The sequence below is a fragment of the Monodelphis domestica genome, chromosome 5, assembly GCF_027887165.1.
Source record: "Monodelphis domestica isolate mMonDom1 chromosome 5, mMonDom1.pri, whole genome shotgun sequence".
NCBI classification, from domain to species: Eukaryota; Metazoa; Chordata; class Mammalia; order Didelphimorphia; family Didelphidae; genus Monodelphis; species Monodelphis domestica.
The window spans coordinates 117,641,577-117,656,976 of NC_077231.1; the positions used below are offsets into that span (position 1 = coordinate 117,641,577).

Genomic DNA, 15,400 nt, shown 5'->3' on the forward strand with positions numbered 1-15,400 from the left:
CCCCCACCTCCCTGTTCCTCTACAGCCATGATGGTTTTCTGCAGGTTTTTATTAGGAAATGTTTCCAATATATAGAATAGAAAATTCTAATCCTAAACATTCAGGATCTAATAGATCAGACTTTGAATCCAAAACTATACAAATATTTGAATGCCTACATTTTCCATAGTCTTTATTATTCTAAGAGGACAAAAAGGATAGAAGTTGAAGACATTTTCCCCCTTCTCTAGGAGTTTACAATATAGTTAAGAGGAGATAACGTTTTTTGCAGAAATAGCGGCAAATCATTACAAAAGTAACACATGTTTTACAATTAATGAGACTTTTTAGCATATATTATTTCATTTCATTCTAAACTATAACCCTGTCCCTGGTATTCATAGTGTAGTTTTACTTTTCAGATAGTCAAGCTAGGTCTCAAAAATTAATGACTTACTCAGGGTCTTGCAAAATAGTGAGTGGCAGAGCCCAAATGAGAACACAGGAATTCTTACCCCAACCCAGTCCAGTAATTCACTGCCTTCTCATATAGTACTCTGTTAAATGTTGAAGGGCCTTGGTAGTACTAAAGGTAATATTTCATATGTGGACAGAGCATGGCAGAGTGGAAGCTGTGTCTCTTAATGGAGTCAAGATCATGTTAGGATTTTTTTTTTTTTGGCAGCCATCCTACTCTGCTGATACATTGAGCTTGCAGGCTACTAAAACTCCCAGATCTTTTTCTAACAAACTGTTGCCTATCAATGCCTCCTCTGTCATATACACTTGAAGTTAACTTTCCTATTCTATGAAATCTTATCAGGCACAGTCCTATACTCTAGGCTATCAAGATCTATTTGTTTCCTGATGTTGTCCTCCAATGTATTAACTATTCCTCTCATTCTGATACATATATGTCTTTCCTTGTACCTCCCTCTATTCTTCTTTTGGTGTGGTCTGAAAGCCAAAAAATAGTACCAGCATTGATGTGGAGAGAACTGTCCCTTTATTATATGGTCATTTTATTTGCTGACAGAGGCAGGAAAAAAAGAATTATTTGTGTAAAACTCAAGGAAAAAAATGCAACTTGAGACAATTCTGTGGGCAAAGTTCTGAGAAGCCCAGAGCTAAATAAAGCATGGCCCTCAGAGGCAAAAATACTGATTGTAAAATTGGCTATAGTTTGAGTGTTTCCCAGGAGCTAATTTATTTGATTGTTTTTAGGTCTTTGAAAATTATTATATGGAAACTCAAAGAAACGTTTTAAGACTTTGGACCTATTTATAGTAATTATTTGTGTCATGTGATAGAAACGTAGATTATGGGTTTCTCACTTTAAGATAGAAGTGGATCCCTACACATAAAGAGACTATGATTCAGGGCTTTAAAAGTAAGATAAAAAAAATCAGCCAGTCTCAGAGAGACTGACAAGAGTAGCTGATTATAGAAAACAGAACCCAGAAGTCAGTAGCTGAGCAGGTGAGAAAAGGTGACAGAAAACTTGAGATAAGCAGGAGTCTTTAGTGGATCTGAGAAGGAGCAGAGGATAGCTGGCATTAAACAACTAGAGATGAGGCTCTGCAGTTGATGTGGAGGGCTGATCTGATTGGAGGAAAGCTTTAATGCTGGAAGCTAACAGGAGAAAGCCTGTGCTCTGTGAAGAGAAGGCTAGAGAAGGAGTGACTTGCTCAATAGCATCATTTACAGTTTGAGAGAAGCCCCTCACATTCTGACCTGGGTTATGCTTTACTGACTTGTGTGGCTAGAAGAGAGGAAAACCTCTCAAAACCCATAAGAACATCAGACCTGAAGAGCTTTGCAGATCCAAGGTTTAAATAGACTGCTTTTCACAGAAGTAGTGTTCTGCCACCCTTTGGTGGTGTTTCAGTCATGTTTGACTTTTCATGATTTCTTTTGAGGTTTTCTTGACGAAGGTACTGGAGCATCTTGCCATTTCCTTCTCTAGCTCATTTTCTTGATGAGGAAAACTGAGGCAAACAGTGTTAAGTGACTTTCTCAGGTTCACACAGGTAGTAAGTGTCTGAGGCTGGACATAAACTTAGGTCTTCCTGATTCCGTGTCTTATCCTCTATCCACTGTGCCACCTACCTGTGCCCCTGGGCCCACATGCCTTATGCTGCCTTAGCACCTAGCCACAGGAATAGACCTGGGAAGCTCTGAAGATCCTAGGCCTAACACAGAGGTAAAGATCATGATCTTAGACAAAGAGATAATAAAAATAAGACTTGATTAAAAGATCTAAAAAGGAAACTCCTAATACTTCAAGCAGATTGGACCAACCCTTGGTGAATATATTATAGTGAGGATGTTGAGGTCCCTTCCCACTCCCAGAAATTTTATTATGGAACTCTGATATGTTTTTTGTTCCTTTGCTAATTTGTTTTTAGCATCACCTTCCTACTTCTTGTATAACATATTCCACTTTATTAGCTAAGATAACCATTTTATTATTAAAATTAAATCAAAAGCAAGAAAACCAATAAATCTGTGATTGCCAAAACTTTTGGTGTTGAATCCAGAAGTCACTGAATTGTCTAAATCTAGATGCAATGATAAATGATACTTTTTCTTCCTTTACAGATTATTTAACAACTATCTGCTCCATAAACCTATCACTGGTATAATTCATTCTTTCCTCTGTTCTTTTAGGGCTTTTGAGTGGCCAGACATCTCCCACAAACACCAAATTGGAGAAGCTAGACTCTCAACAAGTTCTCCAACTCTGTCTTCGATATCAAGATCACCTTCATCAATGTGCAGAAGCTGTTTCTTTTGATCAGAATGCTTTGGTCAAGAGAATCAAAGAGGTAATTACACTGCTTTTCTTTTCTCTCTTAAAGTGAACTTACTGGCTCATTTTGGTCATGGTTCACTATGAATTCTTTGGTTGTTTTCTATACTTTGCCTGTGATCTTGGGATTCCAGGACTGGGATTTGTTTTTTCTTCATAAGAATTCCTATGCCCCTATTGAATTTCATTAGGTTTTGGATAGACCATTTCCCTCTTATTTATTATGCAGTATCTGTGTACAGTCTGTGGATAGATAGCACAATGAGACAGTGGACAGAACACTGAACTGGGAGTCAGGCCTCTCATCTACTTTTTCCATGATTACTGAACAGAGGAAGCCAATTAATTGTTATGATTGTATCTGTCAGCATGAATATGTATCTAAATTTATTTGAGTCCTTTATAATTTTGCTCCCATTCTTGGTAAAAGATGTCTTCTACTAAGAAAAAACAAACAAACAAAGAAAAACAGTGGCTCCATCTGGTTACTATGTGACCAGGGGCAAGTTACTTCACTCCTCTGTGTATTGATTCCTCATTTGTGAAATGAAGTAGTTGGGCTAGGTGATTGTTCATATTGTATCTGTTTCTGCATTCAGTCTGTTACAATCTGTCGTTTTGTTTGAAGAGAATCTGGCCTTATGTAGACATGATGTTGGAAAAGAAGTATTTTAATAAACAAATTACATCTAAGTATTATTAGGAAAATTGTTTTGACCTCCCAGATTCTCTGAAAGGGTCTCAGGGACCCCTTATGGGTAGTCAGACCATACTTTGAGAATTGTTGGTCCAGCAGTTCTTAGCAATTTTGTCTATGTCCAACTAGGTGGAAGCCCTTTTAAAGAAGATACTACCCTTTATCCTTCTCTTATTTTCTCTATTACAGCTAATGTACTTTTTTGCTCACTGAAAGTACTCCATTTATGCTTGTTGATATGTTGATTTGTAGGAGTTATCATTGCCATAGCTCAGAGTAAAGTTTTAGAAGCCACTCCTAATAGAAGATCCATAGGAAATCCACACAAAATATCTTTGTGGTTTTAAACATTTTAATTAACAGGATTTTACAAAATTAGGTTTATCCTTGATTTATTGCTTCCTCCTACCTTAATTTGTTTAGTTTTTCTTCAGTTGTATAAAATCCTTTATAAGCAAGGAGGCAGTATGCTATCCTCTAGGGATAAAAACCAAAATCCAAAAATAAGACACTATTTGGTGGGATCCATTTAGTATGATCTCAGTTTTATAAGACTGATATTGGTAATTATTATTTGAGTGTGGCAGTTCAAACATTAGGCATTCACTTAGAATAGACAAGAAAAGGAGTTTTTAACCTACTATCCATAAACTGGTTTGTTTTTTAAAAATAATTATATTCCACTATCATTGGTTCCTTATGTAAGCTTATATCTTTTTCCTACAAAGAACCACATTTAAATCCTTAGAGTCTGAAGAATCTTGAATTAGGCAAATCTTTCCTAACTGTATTCTAGGAAACCTGATGTGTTCTGCAGGTTTTGACTAAGTATGCAAGGAAATGTATATTATAAATCTGTTGATGCATGCACATTTGATATTTTATTTATTTAGTTTAAATTAATTTATTTAGTCAATTTAGAACATTATTCCTTGGTTACAAGAATTATATTTTTCCCTCCCCTCCCCCACCCTTCCTGCAGCCAACACGCAATTTCATTGGGTACTACATGTGTCTTTGATCAAAACCTATTTCCATGTTGTTGGTGTTTGCATTAGGATGTTCATTTAGAGACTATATCCCCAACCATATCCCCTCGTCCCATGTATTGAAGTAGTTATTTTTTCTTCTGTGTTTCTATTCCCACAGTTCTTCCTTTGAATGTGGATAGTGTTCTTTCTCATAAGTCCCTCTGAATTTTCCTGGATCACTGCATTGCTGCTAGTAGAGAAGTCCATTACATTTGATCGTACCACAGTGTGTCAGTCTCAGTGTACAATGTTCTCCTGGTTCTTCTCCTCTCGCTCTGCATCACTTCCTGGAGGTTGTTCCAGTCTCCATGGAATTCCTCCACTTTATTATTCCTTTTAGCACAATAGTATTCCATCACCAACATATACCACAATTTGTTCAGCCATCCCCCAATTGAAGGGCATCCCCTCATTTTCTAATTTTTGCCTCCACAAAGAGAGCAGCTGTGAATATTTTTGTACATGTATTTTTCCTTATCACTTTGGGGTACAAACCCAGCAGTGCTATGGCTGGATCAAAAGGCAGACAGTCTTTTAGTGCCCTTTGGGCATAGTTCCAAATTGTCCTCTAGAGTGGTTGGATTAATGCACAACTTCACCAGCACATATTTGATATTTTAGAAGAAAACATAGAATTTGCGTTGAAATTTTCTCTCTGTTCCCCAGCATAGTATTAGTAGTCAATACTATTGCTCCTCATTATCAACAAGCTAATTAACATTATCAACTTTGACAAAGAAATATTTACTAAGAAAGTATACAAAGGACTAAAGGACAGTATTCCCATAAAATTCTGGGACATGCTTTCCCTTAAATTCAAGGGAGTGTTTTTTCTTACAAAAAGGGGAAATTGGTATGAGATGCTACATATATACCTTAAACTTACTATCATGTGAACATATTATTATCCCCTTAGAAGTTCCCTGAGGGCAGAAACTGTCTAATATTTTGTGTTTGGTTTTTAGTAGCACAGTGCCTTGCTTATTATAATAGGCTTAAAAAAATTCTTATTATCTGTCTTAGAATTCATGCTAAATATTGGTTCCAAGGCAGATTAGTAAGGGCTAGACAATTGGGGTTAAATGACTTGCTCAGGGTCACCCAGCTAGAAAGTATAGGCCTGATTGCAATCCAGGACCTCCTATCGCTAGGCCCAACTCTCTATCCTCTGAGCCATCTAATGGACTCTTAATGGTCATGGATTGATTGATTTTTCCTATAAAGAGCCACCTTTAGGTACTTAGGGAGCTTAAAGAGCCCTGGGCTAGGTATTCCTTACCATATTCTAGGAAGCCTGATATGTGCTGCATGTTTTAACTAAATGTTCAGGAAGAAAATTTCAATACTAACTCTTTGTTTTCTTCTAAAATATGAAGTAAAGGGGGCAGCTGGTATCAAATTTAATATATATCCTTTTTTTTTGGTTTGAAAATTGGCTAACCTTCCTTTGTTTTCTCTAAAATCTATCCTATAAGGTCATTGCTTTAATTACTTTATTTCAACAAAACTTTATTAAATGACTACTGTGTGTTGGGCATCTAGTGTAGCAGTTAAAATTAGTTTCTCTGCTAGAAGTATTATAATTTTATGAGGTTTATTAAAGATTAAGAATTTAGGAAAATACAAGTAAGAAAGCACATGCCTAGGAGGGCCGAAAGGCCCATTCAATTTCACTTACATCATGAGAGACGTGTCTGCTTGGAAGCAGAAGTAGGAAGAGAGCTCAGTAGGCTTTTACTTTGATCTCACCCAGGTGGGAATCTCAGTGATATTAGAGGGCATCTTGGGAACTAGAGCAAGGACTTCTGGGAATTGAAGTCCGGGGTTCAAATCTCCATTTTTATACTAGGTAGCACAGCACTGGACCTATAGTCAGGAAGACCTAAATTCAAATCCAGCCTCACACACACTCTCTGTATGACCTTAGGCAAGTCTGCTTCAGTTTCTTCATCTGTAAAATGAGGATAATAATAATACTTATCTTTTAGAATTGTTGTGAGAATAAAGTAACATTTCTAAGGTGCCTTTACAAACCTTAAAGTATTATGTAAATTTATAAATGCTGACTCCTATTATTGTTATTATTATTATCATAATGTAATTATCATCACTATGTAATTATACATTTATCATGTTACATATATTACATAATAATGGTTATTGCCATAATGTATACCAAAATGCCTTCATGGAACTCAAGAATTGGTAAGCTCTATAATACAGCTACAAGTAAGTAAAATATAAAATAGAACATACTATATGAAGGAGGTACAAGCAAAGTTCAGAGTAAAAATCGAGGACAGTTCTTGCCTGATATGTAAAGATATTTAAAGAGTTTCTTGCTGGATGTACCTAAGATGTATATTCACTTTACTATTTGTACCTATGGCGTGCATCCCTCCTTGGACAGTAGTGCATTTGTTACAGGGCATGAACAGAGCCACTCTGTCTATTTCTAGCCATCTATGTGTGCTAACTCAGGGCCTGGGCACTTTGGGAATGATTGAGCTCCTGGCTGCTCCTGGCCAACCATGTGTGATTCAGTACTGAAAGACTAAGGCAATTTGGGGATGATAAAAGCCATACTCTGATTAGCTGCCAAGCAGGAAGAGCCATTAACTTAGTGGACCTTTAAAAAGAGTGACCCTGCTTGTCAGCCTCATCTCTTCCAGACTGAGGATTGATTGTGTAAGGGCTACCAGACAAGGTAGGGAAGGAAGCTTAGATTTTCCCAATCATAATCAAACAGACACTGTTCCCATGTGGCAGCTAGAGCAGTGGGCCTCTGGCTACCTCTTCTGTTTTGGCTTTCTTTGCTTGATCATAGATGATTGGACAGTGGTTCAGAGATGGATATGTCTAGTCTTGGAAACAACTTTGAGTTGTAGGGGATGGAGAACTTGGGACCTTTCCTGTATCAGACAAGCTCATTCCCTGGTCTAGCTTACCAGAAGACATCTACCTTTAAAAAAAAAATAATTTATTTAGTTAATTTAGAACATTATTCCTTGGTTACAAGAATCACATTATTTCCCTCCCTCCCTTTCCCACCCTTCCCGTAGCCAACACATAATTTCATTGGGTATTACATGTGTCCTTGATCAGAACCTATTTCCATGTTGTTGGTGTTTGCATTAGGATGTTCATTTAGAGTCTACATCCCCAGCCATATCCCCTCGACCCATGTAATCAAGCAATTGTTTTTCTTCTGTGTTTCTACTACCACAGTTTTCCCTCTGAATATGGATAATTGTTTTTCTTGTAGATTTCTCCAAGTGGTTCAGGATCACTGCATTGCCACTAATGGAAAAGTCCATTACATTCGATTGTACCACAGTGTATCAGTCTCTGTGTACATTGTTCTCCTGGTTCTGGTCCTTTCACTCTGCATCAATTCCTGGAGGTTGTTCCAGTTCACATGGAATTCTTCCAGTTTATTCTTCCTTTGAGCACAATAGTATTCCATCACCAACATATACCACAATTTGTTCAGCCATTCCCCAATTGAAGGGCATCCCCTCATTTTCCAATTTTTGGCCACCACAAAGAGTGCAACTATGAATATTCTTGTACAAGTCTTTTTCCTTATTATCTCTTTGGGGTACAAACCCAGCAGTGCTATGGCTGGATCAAAGGGCAGACAGTCTTTTAGTGCATAGTTCCAAGTTGCCCTCCAGAATGGTTGGATCAGTTCACAACTCTACCAGCAATACATTAATATCCCCACTTTGCCACATCCACTCCAGCATTCATTACTTTCCTTTGCTGCCATGTTAGCCAATCTACTAGGTGTGAGGTGACACCTCAGAGTTTTTTTGATTTGCATCTCTGATTATAAGAGATTTAGAATACTTTTTCATGTACTTAAAATAGTTTTGATTTCTTTAACTGAAAATTGCCTATTCATATCTCTTGCCCATTTATCAATTGGAGAATGGCTTGATTTTTTGTACAATTGGTTTGGCTCTTTTTAAATTTGTGTAATTAATTAGATATTTGTCAGAGGTTTTTGTTATGTTGTTTCCCAATTGGTTGCTTCCCTTCTAATTTTGGTTGCATTGGTTTTGTTTGTACAAAACCTTTTTAATTTGATGTAATCAAAATTATTGATTTTACATTTTGTGATTTTTTTCTAGCTCTTGCTTGGTTTTAAAGTCTTTCCTTTCCCAAAGATCTGACATGTATACTATTCTGTGTTCTCCTAATTTGCTTATAGTTTCCTTCTTTATATTCAAGTCATTCAGCCATTCTGAGTTTGAGAAGACAAATACCTTGACAGTGTAGTGTAAAATGCATGTTAGTCTCACAAACTCTCTTTTTGTGTCCTTTGATACTTTTTTAGTATCCAGAACTTCATACTTACAGCCAACTCCAAAGATTATTAATTCCCTACTGCCATCATTAACCAGCAAACCATAGTATATATTTCACACGCAACATTCATCTTTTCATAATGTCGATTGATAATGACAGTATTTAACTGATCAAAGCATGTAATTGAACTGGCTATGAAGTCTTTTGCCACAGTGAGAATTTAAAACCATATTCTAAGTAATTGATGTTTAGTTAGAAACAGCAAAGCATATGCAAATTAGGAACAAGTGCATTCCATTTGCACATCCCCATGTAGGAGAATCAGAGTGTTACAGTTAGCACCATCAAATGATAGGCATTCATATGCAAAAAACCACAAAGGTTCAATAGAACAGGTGCAATGAGACACAGAGCATATACCAAGGAAGAAGATAAAAGGCAGAAGTAAAACAAATGGAATACTAAATTAGAAACAGTATTGAAAATAACACCAAACCAGCAAACTTGAGTGAGAGAAAAAAAGAAAATAGGATAAGAAGGAAAGGAAAATGTAGTTCAAAAAGAACAAGTCTATATGTCAAAACTATAAAATTCAACAGAATAAATATCCAAATAATATCAAACTGATGAGTTAAGTTCAGCTTTAAACTCAAAAGAATTAAAGGGAAAATGGAGTAAAACAAAGAGAATAAATAAGGAAATTTAAGAAATGGGCAAAATAAGAATTTCAGAATATACTTATCTCTGATTCTGTAGCACTAATTAAGTAAAGGAAAATTCTGCTTTAAAAAAATCAGAAAAAAGGAAACTAAGCAGAATTTAAACTCTCAAGTAGAGGAAATGGGACAATAACTGGGAGGAAATATACCTGAGGTTCTGAAAGCCACTGCTTCAGAAGGAAACCACTGTAGCTCCTTACTTACCAATATTGCATGTTCCTGGGGCTCCTCGCCACTCTTAGAACCTACTTGTCTTTTTCTCTTTGAAGTGATCCCCTCACAACCCTATCCTTCAGTGCTGAGTCATATGTGGCTAGCCTACAAGTGCCTAGAGATTTCATCATCCTCAAAGTACCCAAGCTCTGAGCTAACACAGTAAGTTGGCTAGAAAAGCTGCCAGAGCAGCTCTGCATATGCCCTGCTAATATTCATTACAGAAATTTAACTGAGTCTAAAATTAGCTTCATTTTGAGAGTTTTGTGGCACTCCTTGAAATAAGTCAGTTTACCCTGGGTTGTTGCAAAACCAAAGTTTGAAGTCATTTCTGGAATAGCTCTGGGAGGGCAAAGAAAGTATACATTGTTTTAGGGGTTTTTTCCCTCATGGTGATTTATTTTTCCTGTTTCCTTATGTATAAGCAAACTCCTGAAATGTATACATAAAAGCATGTGCCTGTTTCTTCTCATTCCAAAACCAAGTGTTGAAATTAGTCACTTCCAAAATGAACAGAGCAGAAGGCATAACTTTGATCAAACATGAGCTCACTCCACTTTTCCAGATGTTTCCTGGCAATTTGGTTAAAGAGGTGCAAGGAAGTAACTTAATGCTACATGTGTTGAAAAGGGGAGGAAATGAATTACCAAAGAGAATATGTATTCAAGAAGTTCAATATGTGGACAAATAAAAGCACATAAAGTTATAGTGCCTACATGCAGATCTAAAGGAAACAGGACTGGTATATTTATTGATAAAAATAAAGATTCAGGGTATTAGGTGAGCTTTTTTAGTCTCATGCTTCTGAGGAACAATTTAGGAGAATTCCTTCCACATTAGTATTTTCCAATTTGTGAGTTTTTGTATTTATTTCCTTCAGAGTCAATTGACAATGATAATTAGTTTTCATGGGTCCTCGAGGATGGCCAGTCATTATTGAACACCTGCCCATCCTAGGCATTGTAGAGGAGAAAGGAGAAATAAGACAAAAGTCTCTCTCCTTAGGAAATTAATAGTTGAATTGGGGAGATAAGATTAATATATAAAGAGGGCAGCTGGGTGACTCAGTGATTGAAGGCCAGGCCCACCCAGTAATGGGAGGTCCTAAATTCAAATCTGGCCTCAAACCCTTCCTAGCTGTGTGACTCTGGGCGAGCCACTTAACCCCCAATTCCTAACCCTTACTGTTCTTCTGCCTTGGAACCAATGCACAGTAAGTGTTAAAAAACATTAATATATGAAGCAAATAAAAAAGATTTTGGGAAGTATTTATCTTGTATGTAACTTATTTATACATAGTTCCCTGGATATTGACTTCCTCTTTGAGGGCAGCCACTATCCTTTGCCTTTCATTGTATTCCTAGCAATTATTAGCATAGTACCTGGTTCATAGTAGGCACTGAATAAGTGTTTACTGACTGACTGGCTGATTTGTGTGGTTCATGGTACTATAGGCATTAGACATCTGAAGAAGGTATGGCAATTAAATCAGGCCTGTGAAGAGTAGGCAGGAAAGGGGTAGAAGATGAATAGAAAGGAGGGCCTTCTAGTAAAGACAGAGAAAGAAATAAAGGTCTGGAGATAGGAATTAGCCTGGGATATTCTGGAGACTGAAGAAATTAGTCTGATTATTTTGACAGTCTTGGAGATTTAAATTCAAATAACTCTTCTCATCCATATTAATTTTACTCACATCCTTCCATCCAAGTGGTCGCATTCTCTCCCTCCCTCCACCCCTCCCCTATATTGTTTATGCCTTTCTGTCTTAGAGTTGTTACTAGAATAGAAAGTAAAGACTTTTTAAAAGAAAAAGTACATATATAGAGCCTCCTAATATATATGGAGACTAGTTGAACAATGTTCTGATTAATTGGATATTATATCTATCAGGGGGTTATAATATTCATGAAAATTCTCAACAACCATATTGAAAAAGGCTCAAATCAGTACTAATATGAGGAATACAAGGAAAATAATTTTGGAGGGCAGCTGGGTGACTCAGTGGATTGAGAGCCAGGCCCAGAGATGGGAGGTCGAGCATTCAAATCTTGCCTCAGACACTTCGTAACTGTTTGACCCTGGACAAGTCACTTAACCCCCATTGCCTAGCCCTTACCACTCTTCTGCCTTAGAACCAATACACAGTATTGATTCCAAGATGGAAAGTAAGGGTTTAAAAAAAAAAAGTAACTTTGAAGTTCCACTTTATACCTGTCAGATAGCAAAGACAGACAAAAAAAAGGAAATGACATGTTAGAGAAACTCTTAGATACATTAATGCACTGGTGAAGCTGTGAATTATTCCAACCATTTTGGAGAGCAATTTTGAGAATCTAACAACTTTTTAAAATTAAATTTTATTTTTGAATTTTTTTCCATGGTTACATGATTCTTCCCCTTCTTCCCTCCCCTCTCCCAGAGTTGACAAGCAGTTTCACTTGGTTATATACATATATTATCACTCAAATCCTATGTCCACATTATTCATTTTTGTAATACAGTAATCTTTTAAAACCAAAACCCCTAAATCATATACCCATTTAACAAGTGACAAATAATTTTTTTTCTGGATTTCTATTCCCACAGTTCTTTCTCTCGATGTGGATAGCATTCTTTCTCATAAATCTCTCAGAGTTGTCCTGGATCATTGCATTGCTTTTAGTAGTTAAGTCAATCACATTTGAGCCTCCCACAATGTTTCAGGTACTATGGACTCTGTTTAGATACAGTGTTCTCCTGGTTCTGCATGTTTCACTCCTCATCAATTCATGGAAGCAGAGAACAATTTTGAACAGATATACTCAAAATGTTACTAAGTGGTGAATTGATCCAGTAATAGCACTATTAAGCCTGTACTCAAAGAAAAAAGAAAAAGACCCTTCTGGGCAATAATATAGCAGCTCTTTTTGTGATCATAAAAGAAATGGAAACTAAGAAGGTGCTCATCAATTAAAGAATGGGTGATAAATTGTGGTACTGAATATTATGGAATATTCTATTCTTGTACTATAAGAAATTATAAAAGATTCAATGAGATGCATTTTTGTGTATGAAATGATGTGAGTATGAGTGCTTGAAGTAGGCAGTACTAGGAGAACAATTCAATTAGCAACAATGACATTGCAAAAATAAACAACTTTGGATAACTGTTAAGATTAAAATTAGTTTCTTTGCTAAAAGTATTATATTTTTATGAGGTTTATTAAAGATTATTAGGATTAAGAAAAAAAGAAAATACAAAATAAGAAAAAGCACATGCAAACTACATCTTGCCTGCCTGCCTGATAGAGAGCCACATGTGCCCAGAAGTGGAAGGGGGTGGAAGGGGGAGGAGGAGAGAGAGAGAGAGAGAGAGGGGGGGGGGGGGGAGGGGGAGGGGGAGGGGGAGGGAGGAGGGGGAGGGCCCAGGTGAGATTCTGGGGAATTCTGGGAAGTTCCAAGGACTTCTGGGAATTGAAGTCCCGGGTTCAAATTTCCATTTTTACATAACTGAACAATAATGATTTTGGAGGGCCAATAAGGAAGTATTCTATAGCTTCCTGATACATAGGTGATAGATTAGAGACAAAAGTTTTGCTTGACAATGAAGATTTATTGTGAGTTTTTTTCCTTTTTTTTTCCAGTGTGCACTGGGATTGAGAGGGAATTGAGGAGAGTAATGGGGTTTCCCTCTTCCCCAAGAAAGAAAGGAAAAGAGGATCATTAAATCATTTTTTAAAAATTCACAAGAAAAAACAGATGGAAAGTCAGAAAAAATGCACACAAGTAGTATAGTTTTTGTTCTATCTATTTATTCATTCATTCACTGGTTTATTTTTAACATTAAAAAAATTTTTTTTGGTTTCCAAATTCTCTCCCTCCTTTCCACTCCATAGCCCATTGAGCAGACAAGCAATATATCAGTTTTACATGTGAAATCATGCAAAATATATTTCCTATTAGCCATGTTGCACAAACAAACAAACATAAAAACGAAAAAAATTATGCTTCAATCTGCACTCAGAATTTGTCAGTTTTCCCTCTGGAGGTGGATAGCATTTTTCATCAAAGGTCTTTTTGAATTGTCTTGGATTATTGTATTGATCAAAGTAGCTAAGTCTTTTACATTTGATCATCATATGATATTGCAATTACAGTGTTCTTCAGGTTCTGTGCACTTTACTTTTCATTAGTTCATATAAGTCTTCCCAGGTTTTTCTGAAAGTCCAGGATAACTTTTCAATGACCTTATTGAATTTATTAAATAATTAAAAGTACATTATGCTTAATATTTTTAGTTTCATGTATAATCCCACTTTTTGTTCTTTGTATCTCAAAACATCTATTTAGTGTTTGTTAAGTTCAGAATTATTTTTAAATGAGAATTTTAAAAACTAACTTTGGAAAACAGGTTGAGAGGAGATAATCTAAAAGTCATTGGACTCCCTGGTGACTATAACTAAGAGAAATCTAGATACCATATTTCAAGAAGCCATAAAAGAAAACTGCTGAGATCTTTTAGAACCATGGAGCAAAGTAAAAACAAAAGTAAAAAAGTTACCATTTACATCCTGAAAGAAATCCCAAATTAAAAACACTCAGGAATGTCATAGTTGAATTTCAGAGCTTCCAAGTTAAAGAAGGGATATAGCCAGAAAGAAACAATTCAATTACCAAGGAAAATAAAAAGGTATCTAGGTTATAAAAAGCTCTAAATGTCAAATAGGAATTTGTATTTTATTTATTCCAAAAGTAATAGGGAGCCATTGGAAGATTATTGAGGTTAAAGAAGATATGGTTAGACCTATGCTTTAGAAAAATTATCTTGGTAGCTGAAGGAGGATGGAGTGGAGTGGAGAAAGACATGAGGCTAGGGCACCAAAAACCAAAGTTATTGCAGTAGTCTAGGTAAAAAGCAATGAAGGTTATCAGTTTGTGAATGGAGACATATAGGGGTGCATATGAAAAATGTAAAAATGTAAATCACAGGATTTGGCAACAGAATTGATATAACGAGTGAAGAGTTGAGGATCACACTAAGACTTCAGGTGTGGGCACAGTAATTGAGAAGTTTAGAAGAGGAGAGAGTTTTGGGTGAGGGCAGAACAGAGATTAAGTTCTAGAATACAGTGAGTTTGAGATATTCTTAGATCATCCAGTTAACATTTCCAAAGGCAATTGATGTTTTTGACTAGAGCTCCAGAGAGAGAGGTTAGGGCTAGATATTTGGTTCTGAAAATCATTTGCACAGACATGATAATTGAACTCATGGGAGCAAGTGAGACAGAGTGAAAAGAGAAGAGCACCCAGGAGACAGCTTTGGGAAATACCTGTAGTTAGTGAGCATGGAAAAAGAATCATTCAAAGAGACTGAAGAATGATCAGACTAATAGGAAGAAAATCATGGGAGAACAGTATCATGAAAACCTAGAGAGGGGAGCCTTGTTAGGAAGAGAGTAGTGACATATGCTGCAGAAATGTTGAGACAGATGAAATTTGAGAAAAAGCTGTAAGGAGAGATTATCGGCATCATATTGATGTCAAACAGTTGGGAGAATCCTACTGCAGCTCAGAACTCCTGAGCTCCAGTGATCCACTGATCTCAGCCTCCCTGGGAATAGGGATTGCATGTGTGTGTCACCACACCCAACAACTC

The 15,400-nt window shown here is 36.5% G+C and overlaps 1 protein-coding gene across 3 annotated transcripts in view; it reads left to right on the forward strand.

The window, feature by feature from the left end:
* Nucleotides 1-15,400, forward strand: part of BORCS5 (BLOC-1 related complex subunit 5) — a 91,356-nt gene that overhangs the window by 46,772 nt on the left and 29,184 nt on the right. For all 3 annotated transcript variants that reach the window (XM_007503712.3, XM_007503713.3, XM_007503714.3), the window contains exon 3: nucleotides 2,650-2,807. In XM_007503712.3, the coding sequence (XP_007503774.1) occupies nucleotides 2,650-2,807 (158 nt within the window). The remainder of the gene's footprint in view (nucleotides 1-2,649; nucleotides 2,808-15,400) is intronic.